This window comes from Punica granatum, chromosome 5 (assembly GCF_007655135.1).
Source record: "Punica granatum isolate Tunisia-2019 chromosome 5, ASM765513v2, whole genome shotgun sequence".
Classification (NCBI taxonomy): Eukaryota; Viridiplantae; Streptophyta; class Magnoliopsida; order Myrtales; family Lythraceae; genus Punica; species Punica granatum.
In genome coordinates, this window is record NC_045131.1 from 3,075,978 (window position 1) to 3,100,428 (window position 24,451).

General features: G+C 37.8%; 2 protein-coding genes across 4 annotated transcripts; both read right to left on the reverse strand.

Moving 5' to 3' along the window:
- Position 1: 1 nt before the first annotated feature.
- On the reverse strand, positions 2–4,333 carry LOC116206841 (heat stress transcription factor A-3). 3 transcript variants are annotated; one of them, XM_031539659.1, is made up of 4 exons: positions 3,106–4,333; positions 1,197–2,300; positions 782–881; positions 2–260 (listed from the first exon to the last, which is right to left on the reverse strand). In XM_031539659.1, the coding sequence occupies exons 1-2, from the start codon at positions 3,673–3,675 to the stop codon at positions 1,224–1,226; spliced, it is 1,647 nt and encodes a 548-aa protein (XP_031395519.1). In that variant the 5' UTR covers positions 3,676–4,333; the 3' UTR covers positions 2–260; positions 782–881; positions 1,197–1,223. The 3 variants fall into 3 exon arrangements, with proteins under 3 accessions (XP_031395519.1, XP_031395517.1, XP_031395518.1); XM_031539657.1 differs by having other exon boundaries at positions 39–260; positions 782–2,300; XM_031539658.1 differs by having other exon boundaries at positions 39–260; positions 777–2,300.
- A 229-nt stretch (positions 4,334–4,562) lies between these two features.
- LOC116206840 (serine/threonine-protein kinase CTR1) lies at positions 4,563–10,755 on the reverse strand. The gene is made up of 15 exons (XM_031539656.1): positions 10,036–10,755; positions 9,579–9,880; positions 9,336–9,480; positions 8,945–9,048; positions 8,410–8,618; positions 7,212–7,442; positions 7,024–7,064; positions 6,433–6,513; positions 6,201–6,301; positions 6,000–6,084; positions 5,805–5,903; positions 5,577–5,645; positions 5,353–5,484; positions 5,143–5,237; positions 4,563–5,005 (listed from the first exon to the last, which is right to left on the reverse strand). The coding sequence occupies exons 1-15, from the start codon at positions 10,528–10,530 to the stop codon at positions 4,858–4,860; spliced, it is 2,337 nt and encodes a 778-aa protein (XP_031395516.1). The 5' UTR covers positions 10,531–10,755; the 3' UTR covers positions 4,563–4,857.
- Between the last annotated feature and the right edge of the window lie 13,696 nt (positions 10,756–24,451).

A 24,451-nucleotide genomic window follows, 5' to 3' on the forward strand; every position in this document is an offset into this window, starting at 1 on the left:
ATTTGATTTTTAAGGTGGCTTCGGCTTCAGCCAGGCAGTAGTTTCAAAATGCACAACTCATCCATTGAGGCCCTATCTCGGTTTGAATCACCCAAATCAAACCCTACACAGCATTACACTTCTGAGTTTCAAAATCGACACCATTAGGTGGGAAAATCGCTGTTCTAGCCACTGTGCTACTGCGAACTAATCAAATTACAATCCTAGTACAAATGTTCCGATTTAAAATGGTAGGGAATGCTCCCGATGATCAAGAAAATCTGCAAAATCCAGTTGAGCTTACTTCAGTTTTGCAGCCAATGGCACCAGAACAAGAATTGCCAAATCGTTCCAACAGCACTACTACTTAAGTTCGAAGACAATAATATTCTATAGAATCAAAACTGGTTTCTTGAGATTATGCAGATAAAAGTACAAGAATAAGCGATTAGCAAAGGGGCAAATCCAGACAAATTGTGATGAAAATGTGGTGTTTGATAAATTAAGGGCTTAAAAATTAATCACTTGATTAGTTAAAAAAGAAATATATAGGAATGATAAGGATGAGAAAATATTTTGTGAGGGGAAGAGAGCACAAATAAGTGAGAAATAACTCATTTCATTAAGTCAAAATATTTTGCTTACTCATTAAGTGGATTTTGACTTAATTATTCAGTAGATAAGACCATTATCTTTCATCTTTCTCTCCTACTCATTTTCCCATGTAATTAACTTGTAGCTAACTTTTAAGCACTCATTTAATTAAGTCGTAAACAAACACAACCGAAGATAGGTACCTCACCAGTTTCCTAGATAAGACACTCCCCGGAGAGATGCACCTGAACCTGACAGCTCAAACGAAGCGTCAACCCGACCATTATGTCATCCCAGAAACCAGGAACCTGCAATCCCACAGCTCAAAGTGTGAATTAGCTTATAGAAATCAAAAACTTTTCATCTGGTAGAAAGACAGGAAATGGACTAGAACTGAGAAGAATCAGCCTGACAAATTCAATTGACATGAAACTGATATATGCACATGGTTGAAAGTGAGAAAACAATAAGCTGAACTATCAACAAAGAATGGAACTTCCATATTGATTCAAAAGCATATCTAATTTAATCATTCAATATATATATATGTGTGGCATATATATGCATCTATCAAATCTATTACTAGGACTACAGAATCCAAGAGGGCATAGAACTGCTGATACCCTCTAGGATCCTTTTTCTTAGACCTATTACTTCTCTCCTGGACTGTTATCATGCTCATCGAAAGTCGGTTCCTGAGCGGGCCACTTGTCAACGTCTGTTCCTCCAGGCATTTGCACAGACCCCAAATCCCACATATCAGACAATGAACCTGCGAGTCCCGATTCGGGCACATCGGAGGAAGAGAGATTGGGCCACAGCTCACTGCTAGAGCTGGGAAGGCCAACAGGACCCACATCGAAGCCCATGCTCCACACTTCCCCTTGCTTAGCAATTCCATCAACTCCTTCCGGGAATTCCAGGAAGTTTCTCTTGTCGACCAGTTCATCCGGGAAAGAGAGAAAGTACTCAGGCATAAGTACTTGTTCTGATCCTGTAGCTACGCTCTTTCCCTTGAAGAAAGGGTCTCCTTCTCCCAGGTTCGAGGGCCCAGCTGGCACCGGCATACCAGCAAACCCCTGTCCTGGCAATAATTCTCCAGACATCTGCAGTTCTTGAGGCCTGACAGTGTCAAATTGAAGGAGCATACCTCCTGTACCAGTAACAACTGCGGGTTCCACAGAAACCAGATTAAGACCAAGAGACCCAGAAATGGAACCTGAACCAATGTTTCTCTGTTCATGCTGATACTCAACTAGCTGTTCCTCAGTTGAAGGATCTGGCTCCATCCCTTCATGCTGATGGTGCTCGATGAACTTCCTCCTCATCCTCGGGGGCCCAATCTCTCTCCGCTCCTTCCTTTCCCGTAGGCGAGCTATGAAATCGGGGTTCTGAAACAACTTTCCCAGGAAAGAAACCATCTGCTTCTGCTTTTGCTCTGCCGCTCGGAGCCTCTGATTCACTGTTTCCACATGCTGAGCAGTCCCACTGTGCTGCTGCCGAAGCTCGATCACCTGCTGCATTAGCGCACTCTTCTCCTTCCTTAACTTGCCAACCTCAACTTCGACTCCAGACCTTGAAGCTTCACTGGAAGACCCACCGAAGCTCCCAACTTGCTGGCCCTGTGGAGATCTACGCCTCTGAATGTTCTTGAGAAGATGCCTCTTCCCCCTCTGGAAGGATTCATTCGCGAACTCCCACTTATCAGTGTCGATCTTGCGGAAACCCTGAATACATGACCAAGAAATGGTTCAAGAATAAATAGGCAGATACTGAAATGCAAAACAAGAGGGGCTGCAATACCCACATCAACAAAGGTGTTAGCCCAAAAAGAGTGCCCGAAAAGAACATGACAATCAGTGAAACAATAGAACCTGCTGAAAGGTATAGTTACATAATTCAAAAAACCATCGACGTAAATGTTATACCAAAACATGATTCTACCTGCAGAGAATAGACCCTGTTCCAATTCCAGAAAACTACTTGAGGTAGGTGTTCTTTCTTCAAGCTTGGGGAAGATCACAAATGCAGCCTCATACGCTAAATAGCAGTCTATCAACTTACAAAACAAGGATCCTAAAGTTTACATCTTACAAGGAAAGGGAAGATCCTAATATAATATCCTCGTTGATAGAAGGATAAAAAATACTCCAAAACCATTACAGGATCTGCAAGTGCATCAGATAACAAGTGCAAACAAGCCCATAAAACAATTGAATTTTTAAGTGATTAAAGAGCCAGAAAGATGTGCAAAACGAATAAAGCTTTTAATTAACACTTTGTTACAATTCGAACCAACGGAATCCTCCAATTTATACTGGGATGAATATACAGCTCGCTCCGTCAACATTTACAACAGTTTATTCCACATAAATAATACAGCAAAGCCAAAGATTAACAAAAGGAAATAATACTACAAAAATCAACCAAGAATTACATGGAAGGACAAGAAAAAAATGTTAAATTTACACAAAAAAGAAACAGGTACCAGCAGCCACCAAATTAAGCCTGTGATACAGCAAAAATACCCACATAAGTATTCAGCTGGCGCACAAAGCTGGAAAAGTTATTGTGCTTGAAATTCCGAGGGAGTATCGCCCTGGCGAACTCCACAGTGTCCCAGACCACGAAGCTCTGGCCGCTCGATCCCCACGATATGACCGGGTCCAGCAACGGGTCATCCACCAAATCGAAGGTCTTGGAAAGGAATGGAGGAATCGGGGTCCCCTGCAGACACCCCAGAGGTTGGGGAAGGCCGAGACCCTCCACTTCGCCTCCTCTGCTCGGAGCTGCAGGAGGTATTTCGCTGACGGGTTCTGGTTTCAGCTCGAACAATTCATCGGGAGAGAAGGACTGGAGCTCGGAGAACCCAACGTTCTCCATGAACAGAGACCCAGGCGAAGGCGGCTGGGATTGGGAAGCCATGGAGAAAGGCTCTGCCTCAGGTAGGACAACTGAGAACCCGATCCCGCTGGCGCCCGCCAGAGACTCCATATGAGCTGACGAGGAGGAGGAGGAGGAAGAGGAGGAGGAGAGAGCCGTTCTAATCGCAGTAGTGTGAGCCGGGGCTGGTTTAGGACATCGGGAGTCATCAGGGTCCATTGAAGAAAATATCAGTCGGGGGAGTGGGGGAAATGGTCGGCGATGGAGGGAGGCGGGAGTTTATAAGGGGAGATGCGCCGACAAGGAGGTGGAGGAAAATGGACTAAGGCGGTGGATGGGGAATCGACGGCTGTGGGGGTGGCAGCGTGGGCCATCGGACGGGTGGCTCTGGCGGGGGGGAGTTTAGAGAGGGTGGGAGTGGGATTGGGAGGGAAGGCGAGCACCGACCTCAGGTACCTTCCTGGTAGTTACGGCCTTTTCTGGTAATGACATGTCGTCCATTTTTGTGGCATCGCAGGAAAGGAGAGAGAGTCTGAGCTGAAGACGATATTTTTGTCGTGCGATTTTTTTAATTTTTTTTCCAGTTACTGTTGGTGGTTTGGGGAAGACGACGACGACAGGATCATCGTGTTGGGTCGTCCTCGTCCTCTGCCTTTCGCTTTTTGCTTAGGAGCGAAGGCAGAGCAACTTGGGTTACTTGGCCAATCAGCGGCGAGGAACGGGGTATGGGACCCGGGGGCTCTGATACGGCCCTGGGCCCACCACGTCAGTTTTGTCTTGTATGACCTCCCTGCTGACGTCAGTGCATCTACTGTAACAATCTTCGCATGCCAGCTCATGCTTGGTTGGCACGACAAATTTGGCCAATTATATTTTGCTGTTGAAAAATCTAAATAAAATTTCTTTGCTGAGTGATAATATTTTCTTTATCTTATATAATAATATATATTTTCTTTAAATTTTCTCCGATAAGCAGGTAGATTGTATGAGACGATACTACGTATCTACATTATATATATAATGTTAGTCTGATGGAAAACAAATATTGAGAGGCAAAAAATTGTATAGCTACTTTGGAGCTACTTCCGATTTGTAGCCGCATTTCGAACAGCTCGTGAATTGATTTATCCTTTGCATTCATAACTTTTTGATAAGGGAAAATATACAATTGTAAAGTTTTAGGATGAAATGCGTGACCGATTGGAAAGATCTTTTAGGAGTAACAACAGCTAGCACAAGTTGTTCACAGCATCTTATGGTTGCAACTAAAAATGGGAGTCCAAATCGATTAGAGCAGACATATACAAGATGAACTCAGAAAATTAGAGTAGGTGATTGGAGAAATGCGGTATTAGAATTGCTGTACCTTTGCCGGATCTGAAGTCACATAGGAAGGCCATATTACGTGAAACCGTCGAAGCCCCGAGACGAGTCATACTGTGAGTTTCGCCCATTGAGTGTAGTGTCCACAACACTTGGCTGAGGTGTGAGGATCAATGGCTTCAGCAACTCCGTGATAGTAGAGAAGGAAGGGCGCTTCCAGGGTTCTCTGCAGTATCCAGCAATTACTCCAGATATGAGGAAGCCCCCCTCAGCCCCCACCCCCCAATCGAAAGTTGGAAGAGGTCGATAACTCAGATTGAGAAATTTTCATGGCTTCAATAAACAGGGAAAGGAAAATCTTACTTGGCCCAGCAAGCCTCAATAATAGAAGCCACCCGAGGATTTAAATCTTGCGGAATATCAAGTCTTTTCCCTTTTAAACCAACAGCTGCTATAACCTACAGAACAGTTTGATGAAGCGGGATAAATATCAGCTTGTGTATTAAATTTTTTCGCGGATAAACCAACTCTTCTGGCAGCACCATTCATTCACTTTTGAATCAATAAACAGACCTGTGCTGGGTTTAGGTGACTCCATGGTTGTTGCAGAGTAGCAAGCTCCCATAAGATCACTCCGAAGCTATAAACATCGGACTTTTCATTTGATGGCATATCAAGAAGTACTTCAGGAGCCATCCACTCAGGCTAACAATTACCATAGAAAGCATTCTTTCAGCAGATGTCTCATGTGATACATAGAAATAGCAGAGTACTTAAATCCGTTCAGTAGGACTTACTGTTCCTGCAGCTGTCTTTGATGAAAGATATGTATTTGCCTTTGACCGGGACAGACCAAAATCACAAACCTGATTAAAAATCCAGGAGCAGAAGGTCAAAATAGAATAGGAAACCTGGAAACCTCGAAATTCAGAGACAACAAAAGTTATACCACAAGGAAAATGATTAACTCCAGCACACATAGAAACAACGTAGAAGTATCGATAGACAAAAACTTGGGAGATTACCTTAACTGTATACGTCTTATCAACCAATAGATTAGGAGATTTCAGATCTCGATGAACAATAGGAGGGTTACGTTTGTGCAGGTAATTCATTCCTTTTGCCTGGATAGAGCAACTCACACGTTAAAGGCACGTAAGTGGAAACAATAAATAAAAATACTAATTAAGAGAGCAAATTCGTATAACTCAAATGCGTACCACATCATACGCCATATTCAATCTACGTCTTTCATCCAATTTCTCTCTGTCCACTGTTCTATGCAAAAGCTTATACAAGCTGCCTCTGCACTTTATAGGTCCAAAATCAAACAATCGGAGGATATCGCATCTTTTGTTATCAAAGTATTGGGTTTTCTATGGGTGATTGCAAATAAACTACAAGATGAAAATTTCAAAAACCTTGGTAAATACTCCGTGACTATGCACAATTGTGGTGGCTGAGTGATTGCACCCATAAAGAGAACTATATTGGGATGCCGCAAACGTTTCATTATAGCAACCTAATAAGCATAAACAGGAAAGGAATATGGTGAAAATGCCATATGATCAGTGCCAAGAGAGAAAATGAACAGTATAGATGACCCAACCAAGGTTGCAAATAATCAGTTCATCACATTTTATGAGCATATACCTCCCTCAAAAACTCTGTCAAGAACTCTTTATATTGCTCTGCACGAAAATCTACTTCCACTAGAATCTTCACAGCAACATCCTGGGATATCCCCTTAAAGTAGTTAGTGGTAGATAACTTTGAAAAATAATCCAGAAAGGAGTTTGACCAGATATGGTTCTAAATGGATCATCTGTTTTGGAGAATATATTGAAATGGACTAATTTGTGTATCATGCTATCTTCTTGACTGCCAGTCAAAAGCTATTACTATTTTAACAGACCTTCCTTTAAAGTTCTCTTTACTTTCAAGAAAAGATTTCAAGTGTTGAAGAGAACATCCAAAGACTTTCGCCAAATGATAAAAAGGTTCTTCGATTTCTATACAAGTAAAGTAGTACTTCACCAGCTTTTCTGCCATTTAGTTATTTGAGAAAACAATCTGGTGCTACTGAGGTACTGGGAAAAAAAAATGGTGCTACTGCATGCCATGTACGTTGTCTTTTTCTACGGCAAGGTATGCATAAGACATAATAGAGCGAGGGCAGAAGACTTTCACAGAGTTTCTACCATAAGCAGTGGTGGGAAAGAGAGAACAAGATGGTTTGCTCACCACGCCTTGCCAAATGGCACGACATACAGTTCCAAAAGAACCTGAGAAGCATTTAAGTCAAACCTCATAAAACTCTTCCAAAAATAATATTACTGCATGAAAAGAATGCATGGAGATATCACTCCCTGCAGCCAAATATCTTATTTGCACTGTGAATGAATGAAGCTACGGAGAAACACAAACAGCACCTGCTCCAATTCTCTCTCCCATTTTAAGATCATCCCATGCAATGTCGAAGTCGTCCACATCATGGGAGAGCCCTTGACTTGATCTGGTGGGCACTAATGGACCTCCCTCATTAGACCTCAGATCTTCTCCAGTTTCCACCCTTGGGATAGGCAAGGCTAATATTGGTTGATCGCCTTCATTCCCAACTGATTGATCATGCTCGTGGCAGATTGGATCCCTGCTAATATCCTCTACAAGATGCAGCGGTAAGTCAGGAGTTTTATATTTCTGACACCCAAGTTGTTTACAATGCTGCCATTTCCCATGTTTTCTTATTGGATTATGGGATATTAAAGCAGGTAGCAGGGTGAGCTTGATTAACTGCACTTGCATTGATGAGCTAAGGGTATGTAAGCAGGACCACGCTATTATCAGAAGCACCTCTTATTTCATTTAAGCATTTTGAAAGTATTCGCACTGTATAAGCATTACTATAGTAGCGCTCCAAACCAGACTGAACGTGATAGTATCATAGCAAGTTAGCTGATGTAATATGTCCTTTTGCTTCAAAAGAGCTGCAGGAAGGAGTCGGAGAACTTTCTGTACTGTACATTAAAAAGAAATGTACAACTGGACTAACGTGTTCTTTTTCTGGGTATGGTAATCACAATTAATTTGTTTCTAGTTCAACCAAAAGTAATTGTTTAAACAATATTTAGAAATAAACCCAGTCTTTCAAGAATCTTCCAAAATTTGTCCAAGAAGTCAGATACAACTCTTATCATGTTTTATATCATAAGCAAGAGAATCATTTAACAATTATATTTCTTGTCCAGTAAGCATGAGGAAAATATTTTATTACAGGTACAAACTGCTTAAGAATGACAAATGGATTTCTTCATCCATGCAAGAAAAAATCACGATAAGCAATCGGCAGAACAATAATAGAGAGAAACTAAAGATCAAGCCTGCAGTGAATGATTGCTCTCTACGACTGAAATATATACTCTAAGTGGCATTGAGGAACTAAAGCTAAGCTACGTCAAATTAGCATCTTCATAATTATCAATATAAGGATAATTCACCACATGAACAGCCTCTGAGCAGTAAATACTTAGTAAAACCATTATAAATATATGAAAAGCCCGGCAGATTCAGAAAATCAGCATCAACATGCAGATATTTACATATTGAATCAGGGAGCTAAGACCAAAATACCTGCCATAGCATCAGAGAACACAAGATTAAGCGTCAGAGAGTCTGAAAAATACTGTTCAGCCAGTGACCCAACGTTGATCAGAGATTCACTGGACTTGAGTCGTGGAAAGCGCAACGGTGAAGATATGCAGATGGATGAAGGGCCATTTAGCAGGGAATCAGGATCACATAGATTACCTGGTTTCCCAATCAAATCAACAAAATACTCCCTGACACAATACAAACCACTGCTGAGATGTCTTCACCATTTTATTTGTGACTGTTCCCAAAATAAAATTAAGACATGTGCAAGATTCGGAGAATAATCTAAATAGGCAAAAACAATTTACACAGGACAACGGCACGATAAAGCATGTAATATATCCAATTGTTATCTCAGTCAATGTACACTGTTATGAAGTAACTGAAGCAGAATCATGCCTCAAAATAATTCCTCTTAAATACTCTCTAATACTACGCAACCATATTCTTATCAAAAGTTCTCACTCTATTGCAAAATGTTGATGTGATAGTATCACAGGCTGACAGAGCATACCTGTCAGGTCCAAATTGGACAAGGCAAGAAGATGCATCATCTCTTAGACAGTATTTACATCCTTTAGCAATTCTACATGGTAACTCAATGGTGTCAGCAAGAACCTGCACAGAATTTGCTCAAAGCGTAAGACTTTTTCACTGTAATTTGTAGTAAGGACTTGTAACTGCAACAGATTAAATCTTTAGCCAAAGGCTAAAGGAGGCCAAAATGTCAGAAGCAAGAATCATAAAAATAAATGAAAAAGTAAATGAGCAACTTTAACTGGCAGTGTGATGCCGCAAGCTAATCAGGAACACATAGTATAAGGTTGGCAACTTATGCTTTTGGTAATGTCTGTTCTCTCTGTTTCACAAACAGATTTTACTCATCGTGTTAGTCAGAGCCTTACTTTGAATAGTAAAGCACGATGTCTGCAGAGACCAACTGATAGGCTTCCAACTGGAAAGACTACAGATCCGAAGCGATCTTTTAAAATACCACTCCACTTCCTCCAATTTGAATACAGGTCATCTTCTCCATTAAGAGCTGAACCCCTTTAACCCCAACAAAATTATAGCGTTAGATCATTTGGTTTATATGCAAATTGCTTGAAGGGACAACTCCCAGACAGCAATAACTTTAAGGAACTAACCCCATGCGATTGAAGACAAGCTTGGCAAGCTGATCTACCACCTCCTCTCTGGTTATGCAGCTCTGAGATATCCTGAAGACTTCATTTTGGAGCTCCTTTAACAGAGGATCGCCAAGCCGATCAATCAACACAGCTCCAATCGAAGACTCGATGCAAGGATCAACGGCTTTAAGAGATTCGAGGGATGGAACACGGCCATTCTCTTGTAGATCCATACACATTGTCCACACGTAAGGATCCATCCCGTGAATGAGGTAAAAACCATCTGGGACTTTTTCGGAGTATGACATGCACCCGTTCACCTGAAAAGAGACAACATCATCTAATAACAGAACATGATTAATTTCTCTACCCCCTGTGGTCATTCCTAACCTATGCAATCCTAAAAACTACGCAATTTGAGTTTTGGAGATTGCAATCAGCATAAACCAGATACCCATAGCACGAAGAACCATACCCAAAACCGATGCGAAATGGCCGCCAACGAGCTCCATGAAGAAGCTCTAGCAGATAAATCATCTGAGACTGGGTCCAGGAAATAAGGATCGTCCGCACAGGTTGCCTCCGACGAGAGCCTCAGCGCCAAGGCCAGCTGCAGCTGATAGCTCTCCTCCGTCTGCTGCGCCCAGCTCTTCCCCGACGAAGACCCTCCAGAACTCCGATCAGCTGCCTTCAAACTCACATCCTCGTGCGAGAGCCCCGGCGTGTCGAGCTCGATCCCAGCAACGGTCGACAGGGTCGGCACATGGCCATCGCCGGAGAGCGAGCTCCCGCAGTAGCTGCTGTCGCTGGACTGGCGCTGCAGTCCGACCGAAGGGAACACGCTGCCCACCCTTCCCGCCATGCTGTCGGCTGACTGAGGCTCGTGATGATGAGATTGGTATCGGTTAAGGAGCTGCTGATCGTCTGGAGATTGGGTTAGGAAAGTGTAGTTCGACCTTCCGATACCCATGAAAACTCCGGGAGAAGCTTTAGCTCACAGATTCGCATAATCAGCACCCAAAAGGTCCATTGATGGTCCAGAGGGACTGGAAGAAGCTTTAGCTTACAGATTCGCACAATCAGCTCTCAAAAAGATCCATTGATGGCCCACTCAGGAGAGAGAGAGAGGGAGGGAGGAGGAGGGAGTGGACTACTGGGCTGCTGATTGTCGAAGAGCATAGGGCTTCGACATAGGGACAGTGGAGTGCGACGAGCGTTTTCTCGTGGTGGCGTAAAACGTAATTTCCACGATTTTTTTTTTCGGTGCGTACCTTATATCCAAATCCAATGAGATCTGACTATTCCGACCAATCCAATCGGAAGATCGAATATTAAAAATTATTCTCCCTTCGTGCATTTTTCGGGATTTGAACTTGTATTTTCTTCATTACGAGTGAGTTACTTACCACTCAACCAATACTTTTATTGGTATTTCCACGACTCTTTTACACCTCGTCAATTATTAGTACTCCGTTTGGTTTCGCAATTGATTTTTAAAATTTTAACTCTAATTTTAACTCTACCCACTACACAACAAAAATTAACTTTTCAAAGTAAAAAAAGGTGAGACCTATACATAAATCCACATATACCTTCATTATACTAAATTCAATTTTTAATACTAAATTCTCTCAATTACTAATTACTTTTTCACACTTTTTCTCATAATTCAACAATACAATCATTACAACCCAATTAAAATCAAAACTCAACTCTAAAACCAAACACACCATAGACGTTCCTTTTGTTTTTGGTTTGCCAAATCCGCAAACCGACTTCAACTGAACCGGGATATGGGCCGACTGGTGAGTTGTATTCACCAAGGCACACGGCTCATGGGGCTCGATGTGAATAACAGTTCTCTTTGTTTGATGGGATATGAGCGTTTACGGTACAGTTTTATGAGAATATGAATGGGCATTTCTTTACGCCTATTTTTCACATTTCGCGGTAAATGTGAATTTTGACGTGTAATGGACTTAATGGAGCCCACGATTGAACCGATTCGATGGATAGATGCCAAGGCCCGAGTATTGTTGAGCCTATTAGCTCACGGCACAACCCAATTTAATCCGCCGAACGTGCGAATATGGCAGATGGAGGAGATGACATTGTTTCCATACTAAAAAGATTTAGAAGATACCAATTTCCAAGAATTGCAATTGCTTGGCTACTAACTAAATGGAGATACATGGGAACATATAATGGAAGAATGGCTAGCATGGAAACAAAATCTCCAAGAAGGTGGACGTCCAAACATTGGAGTAAAGGAGAATAAAAGATTACACATGGAATGGCAAGAAGATATGGAAGGCTTCGAAGTATGGTTCGGCCACGGATGGATTTCCTCAATTATTTATATTTTGTTGCTCTACTCAGGTTGATGATATTCTCTAAATAAGTGGACAATATTTTCACATAGTCTTAGGGTTAGACATGGCTCGTTTATATGTATTTTTGTATTGAAATATAAATTCCTGATGGACTCCTCGGTAAAAGAAGTACCATCACGAACTGGCCCGATTATAACTCGATAAGCCTTATAGAAATATATTCTTAACGGGTCGGTAAGTTTTAAATGAAAATAAATTTAGGTACGTTGCACTGAAATATAAAAGAAAATAATAAAATTTTGGTAGGCTCCCATCTAAAATACGTTCCTTCACGATCCAACTTGGTAGTTTCCAGGTAAGTCTTATTGGGTTGACTCCATTGAAAGCATGACTTATCGGTCCAATTCAAATTAAATGAAGTAACATAAAAAGCAATTAAATACAAATAAAATCTTCAATCTTTGACGGCCGAACCGTTTAAAAATTGAAACATAATGAACTGATCCCTTAGTGATTAAACTCGCCTCAAATCGTTCCTTATCGGATCGATAATCCTTAAATGAAAATGAATGTATGAATTTTGTAGTGAAATATAAATAAAATTATAAATTCTTGGCAGACTCCACGCTAAATGACATTTCTACACAAATAGACCCGATAAGCCTTATCGGGTCAACTCCATTAAAAACATGTATTATCAGTACATTTCGTTTTAAACGAAACAAATATGCATATAAAACAATTAAATGTAAAAAAAAAACTTCAATCATTGATAGCCAAACCATTAAAAAATCAAAGCATAACGAACTGACCCGTTACCGACCCATTAAGACATATTATTCGACTCGCTTAAAATAGATTTTTATTGGGTCAATAAGCCTTAAATGAAAAAAATATATAAATGTACATTGTAGGGAAAATATAAATAAAATAATAAAATCCTTGTGGGCTCCCTACTAAAAGTCATTCCTTCATGAACTGGCCTTATAGTGACCCAATAAGTCTCATCGGGTTGACTCCATTTAAAAGATTACTCATCGGCACATTTAATTTAAATGAAACAAATATACATCAAAGACAATAAAATATAATAAAATCTTCAACTTTTGATAACCGAACAGTTTAAAATTGACACGAAACGAACCGACCAGTTAGTTACCCGTTAAGGCTTATTGAGTCAACTCGCTTACAATCGATCCCTACCGGGTCAATAAGCCTTAAATGAAAAATTATATAAATGTATATTATAGTGAAATATAAATAAAATTATAAATTCTTGGTGGACTCTCCGGTAAAAGACTTTCATTCACAAACCGACCCGATAAGTCTTATCGGGTTGACTCCATTAAAAGCATGTTCTGTCGGTTCGATTCTATTTAAATGAGGCAAATATACAAAAAAAAGCAATTGAATACAATAAAATGTTCCATCATAGATAGCCAAACCATTAAAAGATCAAGGCATAACGTACCCACCCATTTGTGAGCCAATATGGTTTGTTGGGTCGGCTCGCTCAAAGTTGATCCATATCCGGTCGATAAGCCTAAAACGAAAATAAACATATGTAGATTGGAGTGAAATACAAAGAAGATATTAAATTCTTGCTAGCGTCCCAGCTAAAAGATGTTCATTCATGAACCGATACAATCATGACTTGATAGGCCTTATCGGAACGACTCCATTAAAAACATATCATACTGATCCGATTCGATTTAAATGAAACAAATATGCATATAAAGCAATTAAATACGACAAAATCTTCAATAATTTATAGTAGAACCATTAAAAGTTGAAGCATAATGAAGTGACCCGTTAAGGTTAATTGGGTTGGCTCGCTTAAAATAAGCCTTAAATGAAAAAAAATATAAATATTTCGTAGTGAAATATAAAGAAAATAAGAAAATCTTGGTGGGCTTCTTGCTAAAAGACGTTAGCTTATGAACTGACCTGATAGCGACCCGGTAAGCCTTATGGGATAAAGTCCATCAAAAACATGACTTATCGGTTCAATTCAATTTATATGAAACAAATAAGTATAAAAAGAAATAAAACACATCAAAAACATATGTTTTTAACCCGAAACAAACATATCCCATCATATGTATTTTGTACTGAAATATAAATTCTCGGTGGACCCCCCAGTAAAAGAAGTAGCATCACGAACCAGCTCGATTATAACCCGATAAGCCGTATAAAAATCGATTATTAACTAGTCGATAAGTTTTAAATGAAAATAAATTTATGTACATTGAACTGAAATATAAAGGAAATAATAAAATTTTAGAGGGCTCCCCGCTAAAAAATATTCATTCACGATCCGACTCGGTAGTTTCCCAATAAGCCTTATTGGGTCGACTCCATTAAAAACACGACTTATCAATCCGATTCGAATTGAATGAAGCAAATATACATAAAAAGAAATTAAGTACAATAAAATCTTCAATCTTTGATAGGTAAATCGTTTAAAAATTGAAAAATAATGACCCAACCCCTTAGTGATCCGTTAAGACTTATCGGGTTGACTCGCCTAAAATCGATCCTTATATGGTCAATAAGCCTCAAATGAAAATAATTGATTCCACTTTGTAGAGAAATATAAACAAAAATATAAATTCTTGGCAGACTCCCCGCTAAATGACGTTTCTTCAGAAACCGACCCGATAACGCTTATCGGGTCGACTCCATTAAAAACACGTCTTATCAGTTCGATTCATTCTAAATGAAGCAAATCTGCATATAAAGCAACTAAATGTAAAAGAAAATCTTCAATCATTGATAGCCGAACCATTAAAAAATTGAAGCATAACGAATCGACTCGTTACTGACCCATTAAGGCTTATCGTTCGACTTGCTTAAAATAGATTCTTATCGGGTCAATAAGCCTTAAATGAAAAAATATATATGTACGTTGTAGTGAAATATAAATAAAATAATAAAATCCTTGTGAGATCCATAATAAAAGTCATTCCTTCATGAACCGGCCTTATAGTGACTCGATAAGCCTTATCGGGTCGACTCCATTAGAAACATTACTCATCGAACCAATTCAATTTAAATGAAACAAATATACATAAAAGGCAATAAAATATAATAAAATCTTCAACCCTTGATAACCGAACCGTTTAAAATTGACACGAAACGCACCGACCCGTTAGTTACCCGTTAAGGCTTATTGGGTTAGTTTGCTTACAATCGATCCCTACCGGGTCGATAAGCTTTAAATGAAAAGTTATAGAAATGTATATTGTAGTGAAATATAAATAAAATTATAAATTCTTGGTGGACTCTCTGGTAAAAGACTTCCCTTCACGAACCGACCCGATAAGCTTTATCCGGTCGACTCCATTAAAAGCATGTTGTATCGATTTGATTTAAATGAGGCAAATATACAAAAATAAGGGCAAATTACAAAAAAAAAACCCAAGTTTTGTAAAATGTCTCAATTTTGTCCTAAATGTTGTTTTGTAACAAAAAAAACCATAAGTTTTCTAAAATGTCTCAAAAATGACCTCCGTTATAACTTTCGTTAATTTTTGCCTACGTGTGACCTACGTGGACTGTTAAAGGGACCCACTAGCCTACGTGTGACCTACGTGGACTGTTAAAGGGACCTACCATCAGCAGCAAAAATTGACGGAAGTTATAACGAAGGTTATTTTTGAGACATTTTAGAAAACTTATGGTTTTTTTTGTTACAAAACAAAATTTAGGACAAAATTGAGACATTTTACAAAACTTGGGTTTTTTTTTTGTAATTTACCCAAAAAAAACAATTGAATACAATAAAATCTTCCATCACCGATAGCCAAACCATTAAAAGGTCGAGGCATGACGTACCCACCCATTAGTGAGCCATTAAGGCTTATTGGATTGGCTCGCTCAGAATTGATCATTATCCGGTCGATAAGCCTAAAACGAAAATAAATATACGTAGATTGTAGTGAAATACAAAGAAGATATTAAATTCTTTTTGGCGTCCCAACTGAAAGACGTTCATTCACGAACCGATACAATCATGACTTGATTAGCCTTATCAGGACGACTCCATTAAAAACATATCATATTGGTCCGATTCGATTTTAACGAAACAAATATGCATATAAAGCAATTAAATGCGACGAAATCCTCAATCATTTATAGCAGAACCATTAAAAGTCGAAGCATATGAAGGGACCACTTAAGGTCAATTGGGTCGACTCGCTTAAAATAAGCCTTAAATGATAAAAAAATATTTCGTAGTGAAATATAAAGAAAATTAGAAAGTCTTGGGGGGCTTCCTGCTAAAAGACCTTCCTTTACGAACCGACCTGATAGTAACTCGATAAGTCTAATGGGGTCAAGTCCATTAAAAACATAACTTATTGGTCCAATTCAATTTATATGAAACAAATATCCATAGAAAGAAATAAAATAAATCAAGAACATATGTTTTTAAGCCGAAACAAACATGACCCGTCATATGTATATTGTAGTGAAACATAAATTCCTGGTGGCCCTCGATAAAAGAAGTAGCATCACGAACTGACTCGATTATAACCCGATAGGCCTTATAAAAATCGATCATTAACTGGTCAATAAGTTTTAAATGAAAATAAATTTATGTACGTTGAACTGAAATATAAAGAAAATAATATAATTTCGGAGGGCTTCCCGCTAAAAGACATTCTTTCACGATCCGACTCGGTAGTTTCTTGACAAGCCTTATCGGGTCGACTCCATTAAAAAGCATGACTTATCAATCCGATTCGAATTAAATGAAGCAAATATACATAAAAAGAAATTAAATACAATAAAATCTTCAATCTTTGATAGGCGTTCCGTTTAAAAATTGAAACATAATGAACCAACCCGTTAGTAACCCGTTAAGACTTATCGGGTCGACTCGCCTAAAATCGATCCTTATATGGTCGATAAGCCTTAAATGAAAATATATGCATGCACTTTGTAGTGAAATTTAAACAAAATTATAAATTCTTGACGGACTCCCCGCTAAATGACGTTTCTTTATAAACTGACCCGATAACGCTTATCAGTCCAATTCGTTTTAAATGAAACAGATCTACATATAAAGCAATTAAATGTAAAAGAAAATCTTCAATCACCGATAGCCGAACCGCTAAAAAATCGAAGCACAACAAATCGACCCGTTATCGACCCATTAAGGCTTATCGTTCGACTCGCTTAAAATAGATTCTTATCGGGTCAATAAGCCTTAAATGAAAATATATATATATGTACGTTGTTGTGAAATATGAATAAAATAATAAAATCCTTGTGGGCTTCATAATAAAAGAAGTTCCTTCACAAGCTGGATTGATAATGACCCAATAAGCCTTATCGGGTCGACTCGATTAAAAACATTACTCATCGAACCAATTCAATTTAAATGAAATAAATATACATAAAAGCCAATAAAATATAATAAAATCTTCAACCTTTGATAACCGAACCGTTTAAAATTAACACGAAACGAATTGATCCGTTATTTACCAGTTAAGGCTTTTTGGGTTAGCTCACTTACAATCGATCCCTACTGGGTCGATAAGCCTTAAATGAAAAATTATAGAAATGGATATTGTAGTGAAATATAAATAAAATTATAAGTTCTTGGTGGACTCTCCGGTAAAAGACTTTCCTTCACGAACCGACCCGATAAGCCTTATCGGGTCGACTCCATTAAAAGGATGTTGTATCGGTTCGATTCGATTTAAATGAGGCAAATATACAAAAAAAAAAAGCAATTGAATACAATAAAATCTTTCATCACCGATAGCCAAACCATTAAAAGGTCGAGGCATAACGTACCCACCCATCAGTGAGCCACTAAGGCTTGTTGGGTCGGCTCGCTCAAAATTGATCCATAACCGGTCGATAAGCCTAAAACGAAAATAAATATGCGTAGATTGTTGTGAAATACAAAGAATATATTTGATTCTTGTTGGCGTCCTAGCTAAAAGACGTTCCTTCACGAACCGATACAATCTTGACTTGATAAGCCTTATCGGGACGACTCCATTAAAAACATATAATACCGGTCTGATTTGATTTAAATGAAACAAATATGCATGTAAAGCAATGAAATGCGACAAAATCTTCAACCATTTATAGCAGAACCGTTAAAATTTGAAGCATAATGAAGTGACCCGTTAAGGTTAATTGGGTCGACTCTCTTAAAAGTAGCCTTAAATGAAATAGCATAGATATTTCGTAGTCAAATATAAAGAAAACAAGAAAATCTTTGTGGGCTTCCTGCCAAAAGACATTCCTTTACGAACATATATGATAATGATACGATAAGTCTAATGGGGTCAAGTCCATTAATAACATGACTTATTGGTCCAATTCAAATTATATGAAACACATATCCATAAAAAGAAATAAAATAAATCAAGAACATATGTTTTCGCCCCGAAACATACATGACTCGTCATATTTATATTGTAGTGAAACTTATATTCCCGGTGGCACGCGATAGAAGAGGTAGCATCACGAACCGACTCGATTATAACTTGATAAGCCGTATAAAAATCGATCATTAGCTGGTCGATAAGTTCTAAGTGAAAATAAATTTATTTACGTTGCGCAGAAATGTAAAGAAAATAATAAATTTTTAGAGGGCTCCCCACTAAAAGACATTCCTTCACGATCCGACTTAGTAGTTTCCCGACAAGCCTTATTGGGTCAACTCCATTGAAAAACATGACTTATTAATCCGATTCGAATTAAATGAAGAAACTATACATAAAAGGAAAATAAATATAATATAATCTTTAATCTTTGATAGGCGAACCGTTTTAAAATTGAAACATAAAGAGCCAACCCCTTAGTGACCCGTTAAGACTTATCGGGTCGACTTGCCTAAAATCGATCATTATCTAGTCGATATTCCTTAAATGAAAATAAATGCATGCACTTTGTAGTGAAATATAGTCAAAATTATAAATTCTTGGCGGACTCCCCGCTAAATGACGTTTGTTCACAAACCGACCCGATAAGGCTTATCGGGTCGGCTTCGTTAAAAACACGTCTTATCAGTCCTGTTCGTTTTAAATGAGACAGATCTGCATATAAAACAATTAAATGTAAACGGAAATCTTCAATCTTTGATAGCCGAACTGTTAAAAAATCAAAGCATAACGAATCGATTCGTTATTGACCCATTAAGGCTTATCGTGTGGGTCGCTTAAAATAGATTCTTATCGGGTCAATAAGCCTTAAGTGAAAATATATATATGTACGTTGTTGTGAAATATGAATAAAATAATAAAATCCTTGTGGGCTTCATAATAAAAGAAGTTCCTTCACAAGCCGGAATGATAATGACCCGATAAGCCTTATCGGGTCGACTCGATTAAAAACATTACTCATCGAACCAATTCAATTTAAATGAAATAAATATACATAAAAGCCAATAAAATACAATAAAATCTTCAACCTTTGATAACCGAACCGTTTAAAATTAACACGAAACGAACTGATCCGTTATTTACAAGTTATGGCTTATTGGGTCAGCTCGCTTACCATCGATCCCTACTGGGTCGATCGGCCTTAGATGAAAAATTATAGAAATGGATATTTTAGTGAAATGTAAATAAAATTATAAGTTCTTGGTGGACTCTCCGATAAAAGACTTTCCTTCACGAACCGACCCGATAAGCCTTATCGGGTCGACCCCATTAAAAGGATGTTGTCTCGGTTCGATTCGATTTAAATGAGGCAAATATACAAAAAAAATAAAATAAAAAAGCAATTGAATACAATAAAGTCTTTCATCACCGATAGCCAAACCATTAAAAGGTCGAGGCATAACGTACCCACCCATCAGTGAGCCACTAAGGCTTGTTGGGTCGGCTCGCTCAAAATTGATCCATAACCGGTCGATAAGCCTAAAAGGAAAATAAATATGCATAGATTGTAGGGAAATACAAAGAATATATTTGATTCTTGTTGGCGTCCTAGCTAAAAGACGTTCCTTCACGAACCGATACAATCTTGACTTCATAAGCCTTATCGGGACGACTCCATTAAAAACATATAATACCGGTCTGATTTGATTTAAATGAAACAAATATGCATGTAAAGCAATTAAATGCGACAAAATCTTCAACCATTTATAGCAGAACCGTTAAAATTTGAAGCATAATGAAGTGACCCGTTAAGGTTAATTGGGTCGACTCTCTTAAAAGTAGCCTTAAATGAAATAGCATAGATATTTCGTAGTCAAATATAAAGAAAATAAGAAAATCTTTGTGGGCTTCCTGCCAAAAGACATTCCTTTACGAACATATATGATAATAATACGATAAGTCTAATGGGGTCAAGTCCATTAATAACATGACTTATTGGTCCAATTCAAATTATATGAAACACATATCCATAAAAAGAAATAAAATAAATCAAGAACATATGTTTTCGCCTCGAAACATACATGACTCGTCATATTTATATTGTAGTGAAACTTATATTCCCGGTGGCACGCGATAGAAGAGGTAGCATCACGAACCGACTCGATTATAACTTGATAAGCCGTATAAAAATCGATCATTAGCCGGTCGATAAGTTCTAAGTGAAAATAAATTTATTTACGTTGAGCTGAAATGTAAAAAAAATAATAAATTTTTAGAGGGCTCCCCACTAAAAGACATTCCTTCACGATCCGACTTAGTAGTTTCCCGACAAGCCTTATTGGGTTAACTCCATTGAAAAACATGACTTATTAATCCGATTCGAATTAAATGAAGAAACTATACATAAAAGGAAAATAAATATAATATAATATTTAATCTTTGATAGGCGAACCGTTTTAAAATTGAAACATAAAGAGCCAACCCCTTAGTGACCCGTTAAGACTTATCGGGTCGACTTGCCTAAAATCGATCATTATCTAGTCGATATTCCTTAAATGAAAATAAATGCATGCACTTTGTAGTGAAATATAGTCAAAATTATAAATTCTTGGCGGACTCCCCGCTAAATGATGTTTGTTCACAAACCGACCCGATAAGGCTTATCGGGTCGGCTTCGTTAAAAACACGTCTTATCAGTCCTGTTCGTTTTAAATGAGACAGATCTGCATATAAAACAATTAAATGTAAACGGAAATCTTCAATCATTGATAGCCGAACAGTTAAAAAATCAAAGCATAACGAATCGATTCGTTATTGACCCATTAAGGCTTATCGTGTGGGTCGCTTAAAATAGATTCTTATCGGGTCAATAAGCCTTAAGTGAAAATATATATATGTACGTTGTTGTGAAATATGAATAAAATAATAAAATCCTTGTGGGCTTCATAATAAAAGAAGTTCCTTCACAAGCAGGAATGATAATGACCCGATAAGCCTTATCGGGTCGACTCGATTAAAAACATTACTCATCGAACCAATTCAATTTAAATGAAATAAATATACATAAAAGCCAATAAAATACAATAAAATCTTCAACCTTTGATAACCGAACCGTTTAAAATTAACACGAAACGAACTGATCCGTTATTTACAAGTTATGGCTTATTGGGTCAGCTCGCTTACCATCGATCCCTACTGGGTCGATCGGCCTTAGATGAAAAATTATAGAAATGGATATTGTAGTGAAATGTAAATAAAATTATAAGTTCTTGGTGGACTCTCCGATAAAAGACTTTCCTGCACGAACCGACCCGGTAAGCCTTATCGGGTCGACTCCATTAAAAGGATGTTGTATCGGTTCGATTCTATTTAAATGAGGCAAATATACAAAAAAAAATAAAATAAAAAAGCAATTGAATACAATAAAGTCTTTCATCACCGATAGCCAAACCATTAAAAGGTCGAGGCATAACGTACCCACCCATCAGTGAGCCACTAAGGCTTGTTGGGTCGGCTCGCTCAAAATTGATCCATAACCGGTCGATAAGCCTAAAAGGAAAATAAATATGCGTAGATTGTTGTGAAATACAAAGAATATATTTGATTCTTGTTGGCGTCCTAGCTAAAAGACGTTCCTTCACGAACCGATACAATCTTGACTTCATAAGCCTTATCGGGACGACTCCATTAAAAACATATAATACCGGTCTGATTTGATTTAAATGAAACAAATATGCATGTAAAGCAATTAAATGCGACAAAATCTTCAACCATTTATAGCAGAACCGTTAAAATTTGAAGCATAATGAAGTGACCCGTTAAGGTTAATTGGGTCGACTCTCTTAAAAGTAGCCTTAAATGAAATAGCATAGATATTTCGTAGTCAAATATAAAGAAAATAAGAAAATCTTTGTGGGCTTCCTGCCAAAAGACATTCCTTTACGAACATATATGATAATAATACGATAAGTCTAATGTGGTCAAGTCCATTAATAACATGACTTATTGGTCCAATTCAAATTATATGAAACACATATCCATAAAAAGAAATAAAATAAATCAAGAACATATGTTTTCGCCTCGAAACATACATGACTCGTCATATTTATATTGTAGTGAAACTTATAGTCCCGGTGGCACGCGATAGAAGAGGTAGCATCACGAACCGACTCGATTATAACTTGATAAGCCGTATAAAAATCGATCATTAGCCGGTCGATAAGTTCTAAGTGAAAATAAATTTATTTACGTTGAGCTGAAATGTAAAAAAAATAATAAATTTTTAGAGGGCTCCCCACTAAAAGACATTCCTTCACGATCCGACTTAGTAGTTTCCCGACAAGCCTTATTGGGTCAACTCCATTGAAAAACATGACTTATTAATCCGATTTGAATTAAATGAAGAAACTATACATAAAAGGAAAATAAATATAATATAATCTTTAATCTTTGATAGGCGAACCGTTTTAAAATTGTGACATATAGAGCCAACCCCTTAGTGACCCGTTAAGACTTATCGGGTCGACTTGCCTAAAATCGATCATTATCTAGTCGATATTCCTTAAATGAAAATAAATGCATGCACTTTGTAGTGAAATATAGTCAAAATTATAAATTCTTGGCGGACTCCCCGCTAAATGAGGTTTGTTCACAAACCGACCCGATAAGGCTTATCGGGTCGGCTTCGTTAAAAACACGTCTTATCAGTCCTGTTCGTTTTAAATGAGACAGATCTGCATATAAAACAATTAAATGTAAACGGAAATCTTCAATCATTGATAGCCGAACTGTTAAAAAATCAAAGCATAACGAATCGATTCGTTATTGACCCATTAAAGCTTATCGTGTGGGTCGCTTAAAATAGATTCTTATCGGGTCAATAAGCCTTAAGTGAAAATATATATATGTACGTTGTTGTGAAATATGAATAAAATAATAAAATCCTTGTGGGCTTCATAATAAAAGAAGTTCCTTCACAAGCCGGATTGATAATGACCCGATAAGCCTTATCGGGTCGACTCGATTAAAAACATTACTCATCGAACCAATTCAATTTAAATGAAATAAATATACATAAAAGCCAATAAAATACAATAAAATCTTCAACCTTTGATAACCGAACCGTTTAAAATTAACACGAAACGAACTGATCCGTTATTTACAAGTTATGGCTTATTGGGTCAGCTCGCTTACCATCGATCCCTACTGGGTCGATCGGCCATAGATGAAAAATTACAGAAATGGATATTGTAGTGAAATGTAAATAAAATTATAAGTTCTTGGTGGACTCTCCGACAAAAGACTTTCCTTCACGAACCGACCCGATAAGCCTTATCTGGTCGACTCCATTAAAAGGATGTTGTATCAGTTCGATTCGATTTAAATGAGGCAAATATACAAAAAAATAAAATAAAAAAGCAATTGAATACAATAATTATATTGTAGAGAAACTTATATTCCCGGTGGCACGCGATAGAAGAGGTAGCATCACGAACCGACTCGATTATAACTTGATAAGCCGTATAAAAATCGATCATTAGCTGGTCGATAAGTTCTAAGTGAAAATAAATTTATTTACGTGGAGCTGAAATGTAAAAAAAATAATAAATTTTTAGAGGGCTCCCCACTAAAAGACATTCCTTCACGATCCGACTTAGTAGTTTCCCGACAAGCCTTATTGGGTCAACTCCATTGAAAAACATGACTTATTAATCCGATTCGAATTAAATGAAGAAACTATACATAAATGGAAAATAAATATAATATAATCTTTAATCTTTGATAGGCGAACCATTTTAAAATTGTAACATAAAGAGCCAACCCCTTAGTGACCCGTTAAGACTTATCGGGTCGACTTGCCTAAAATCGATCATTATCTAGTCGATATTCCTTAAATGAAAATAAATGCATGCACTTTGTAGTGAAATATAGTCAAAATTATAAATTCTTGGCGGACTCCCCGCTAAATGAGGTTTGTTCACAAACCGACCCGATAAGGCTTATCGGGTCGGCTTCGTTAAAAACACGTCTTATCAGTCCTGTTCGTTTTAAATGAGACAGATCTACATATAAAACAATTAAATGTAAACGGAAATCTTCAATCATTGATAGCCGAACTGTTAAAAAATCAAAGCATAACGAATCGATTCGTTATTGACCCATTAAGGCTTATCGTGTGGGTCGCTTAAAATAGATTCTTATCGGGTAAATA

What these genes read in the sequence shown, in the direction of transcription:
- LOC116206840 (XM_031539656.1), bottom strand. Translation starts at nt 10,530, where the DNA reads ATGGGTATCGGAAGGTCGAACTACACTTTCCTAACCCAATCTCCAGAC. An exon ending in CTTGTCTTCAATCGCATGGG is followed by an intron (nt 9,481 to 9,578) that starts GTTAGTTCCTTA and finishes TTGGGGTTAAAG; the next exon opens with GGGTTCAGCTCTTAATGGAG. An exon ending in GTTCTCTGATGCTATGGCAG is followed by an intron (nt 7,443 to 8,409) that starts GTATTTTGGTCT and finishes TGCATCTTGTAG; the next exon opens with AGGATATTAGCAGGGATCCA.
- LOC116206841 (XM_031539659.1), bottom strand. Translation starts at nt 3,675, where the DNA reads ATGGACCCTGATGACTCCCGATGTCCTAAACCAGCCCCGGCTCACACT. An exon ending in TGCGCCAGCTGAATACTTAT is followed by an intron (nt 2,301 to 3,105) that starts GTGGGTATTTTT and finishes TCATGTATTCAG; the next exon opens with GGTTTCCGCAAGATCGACAC.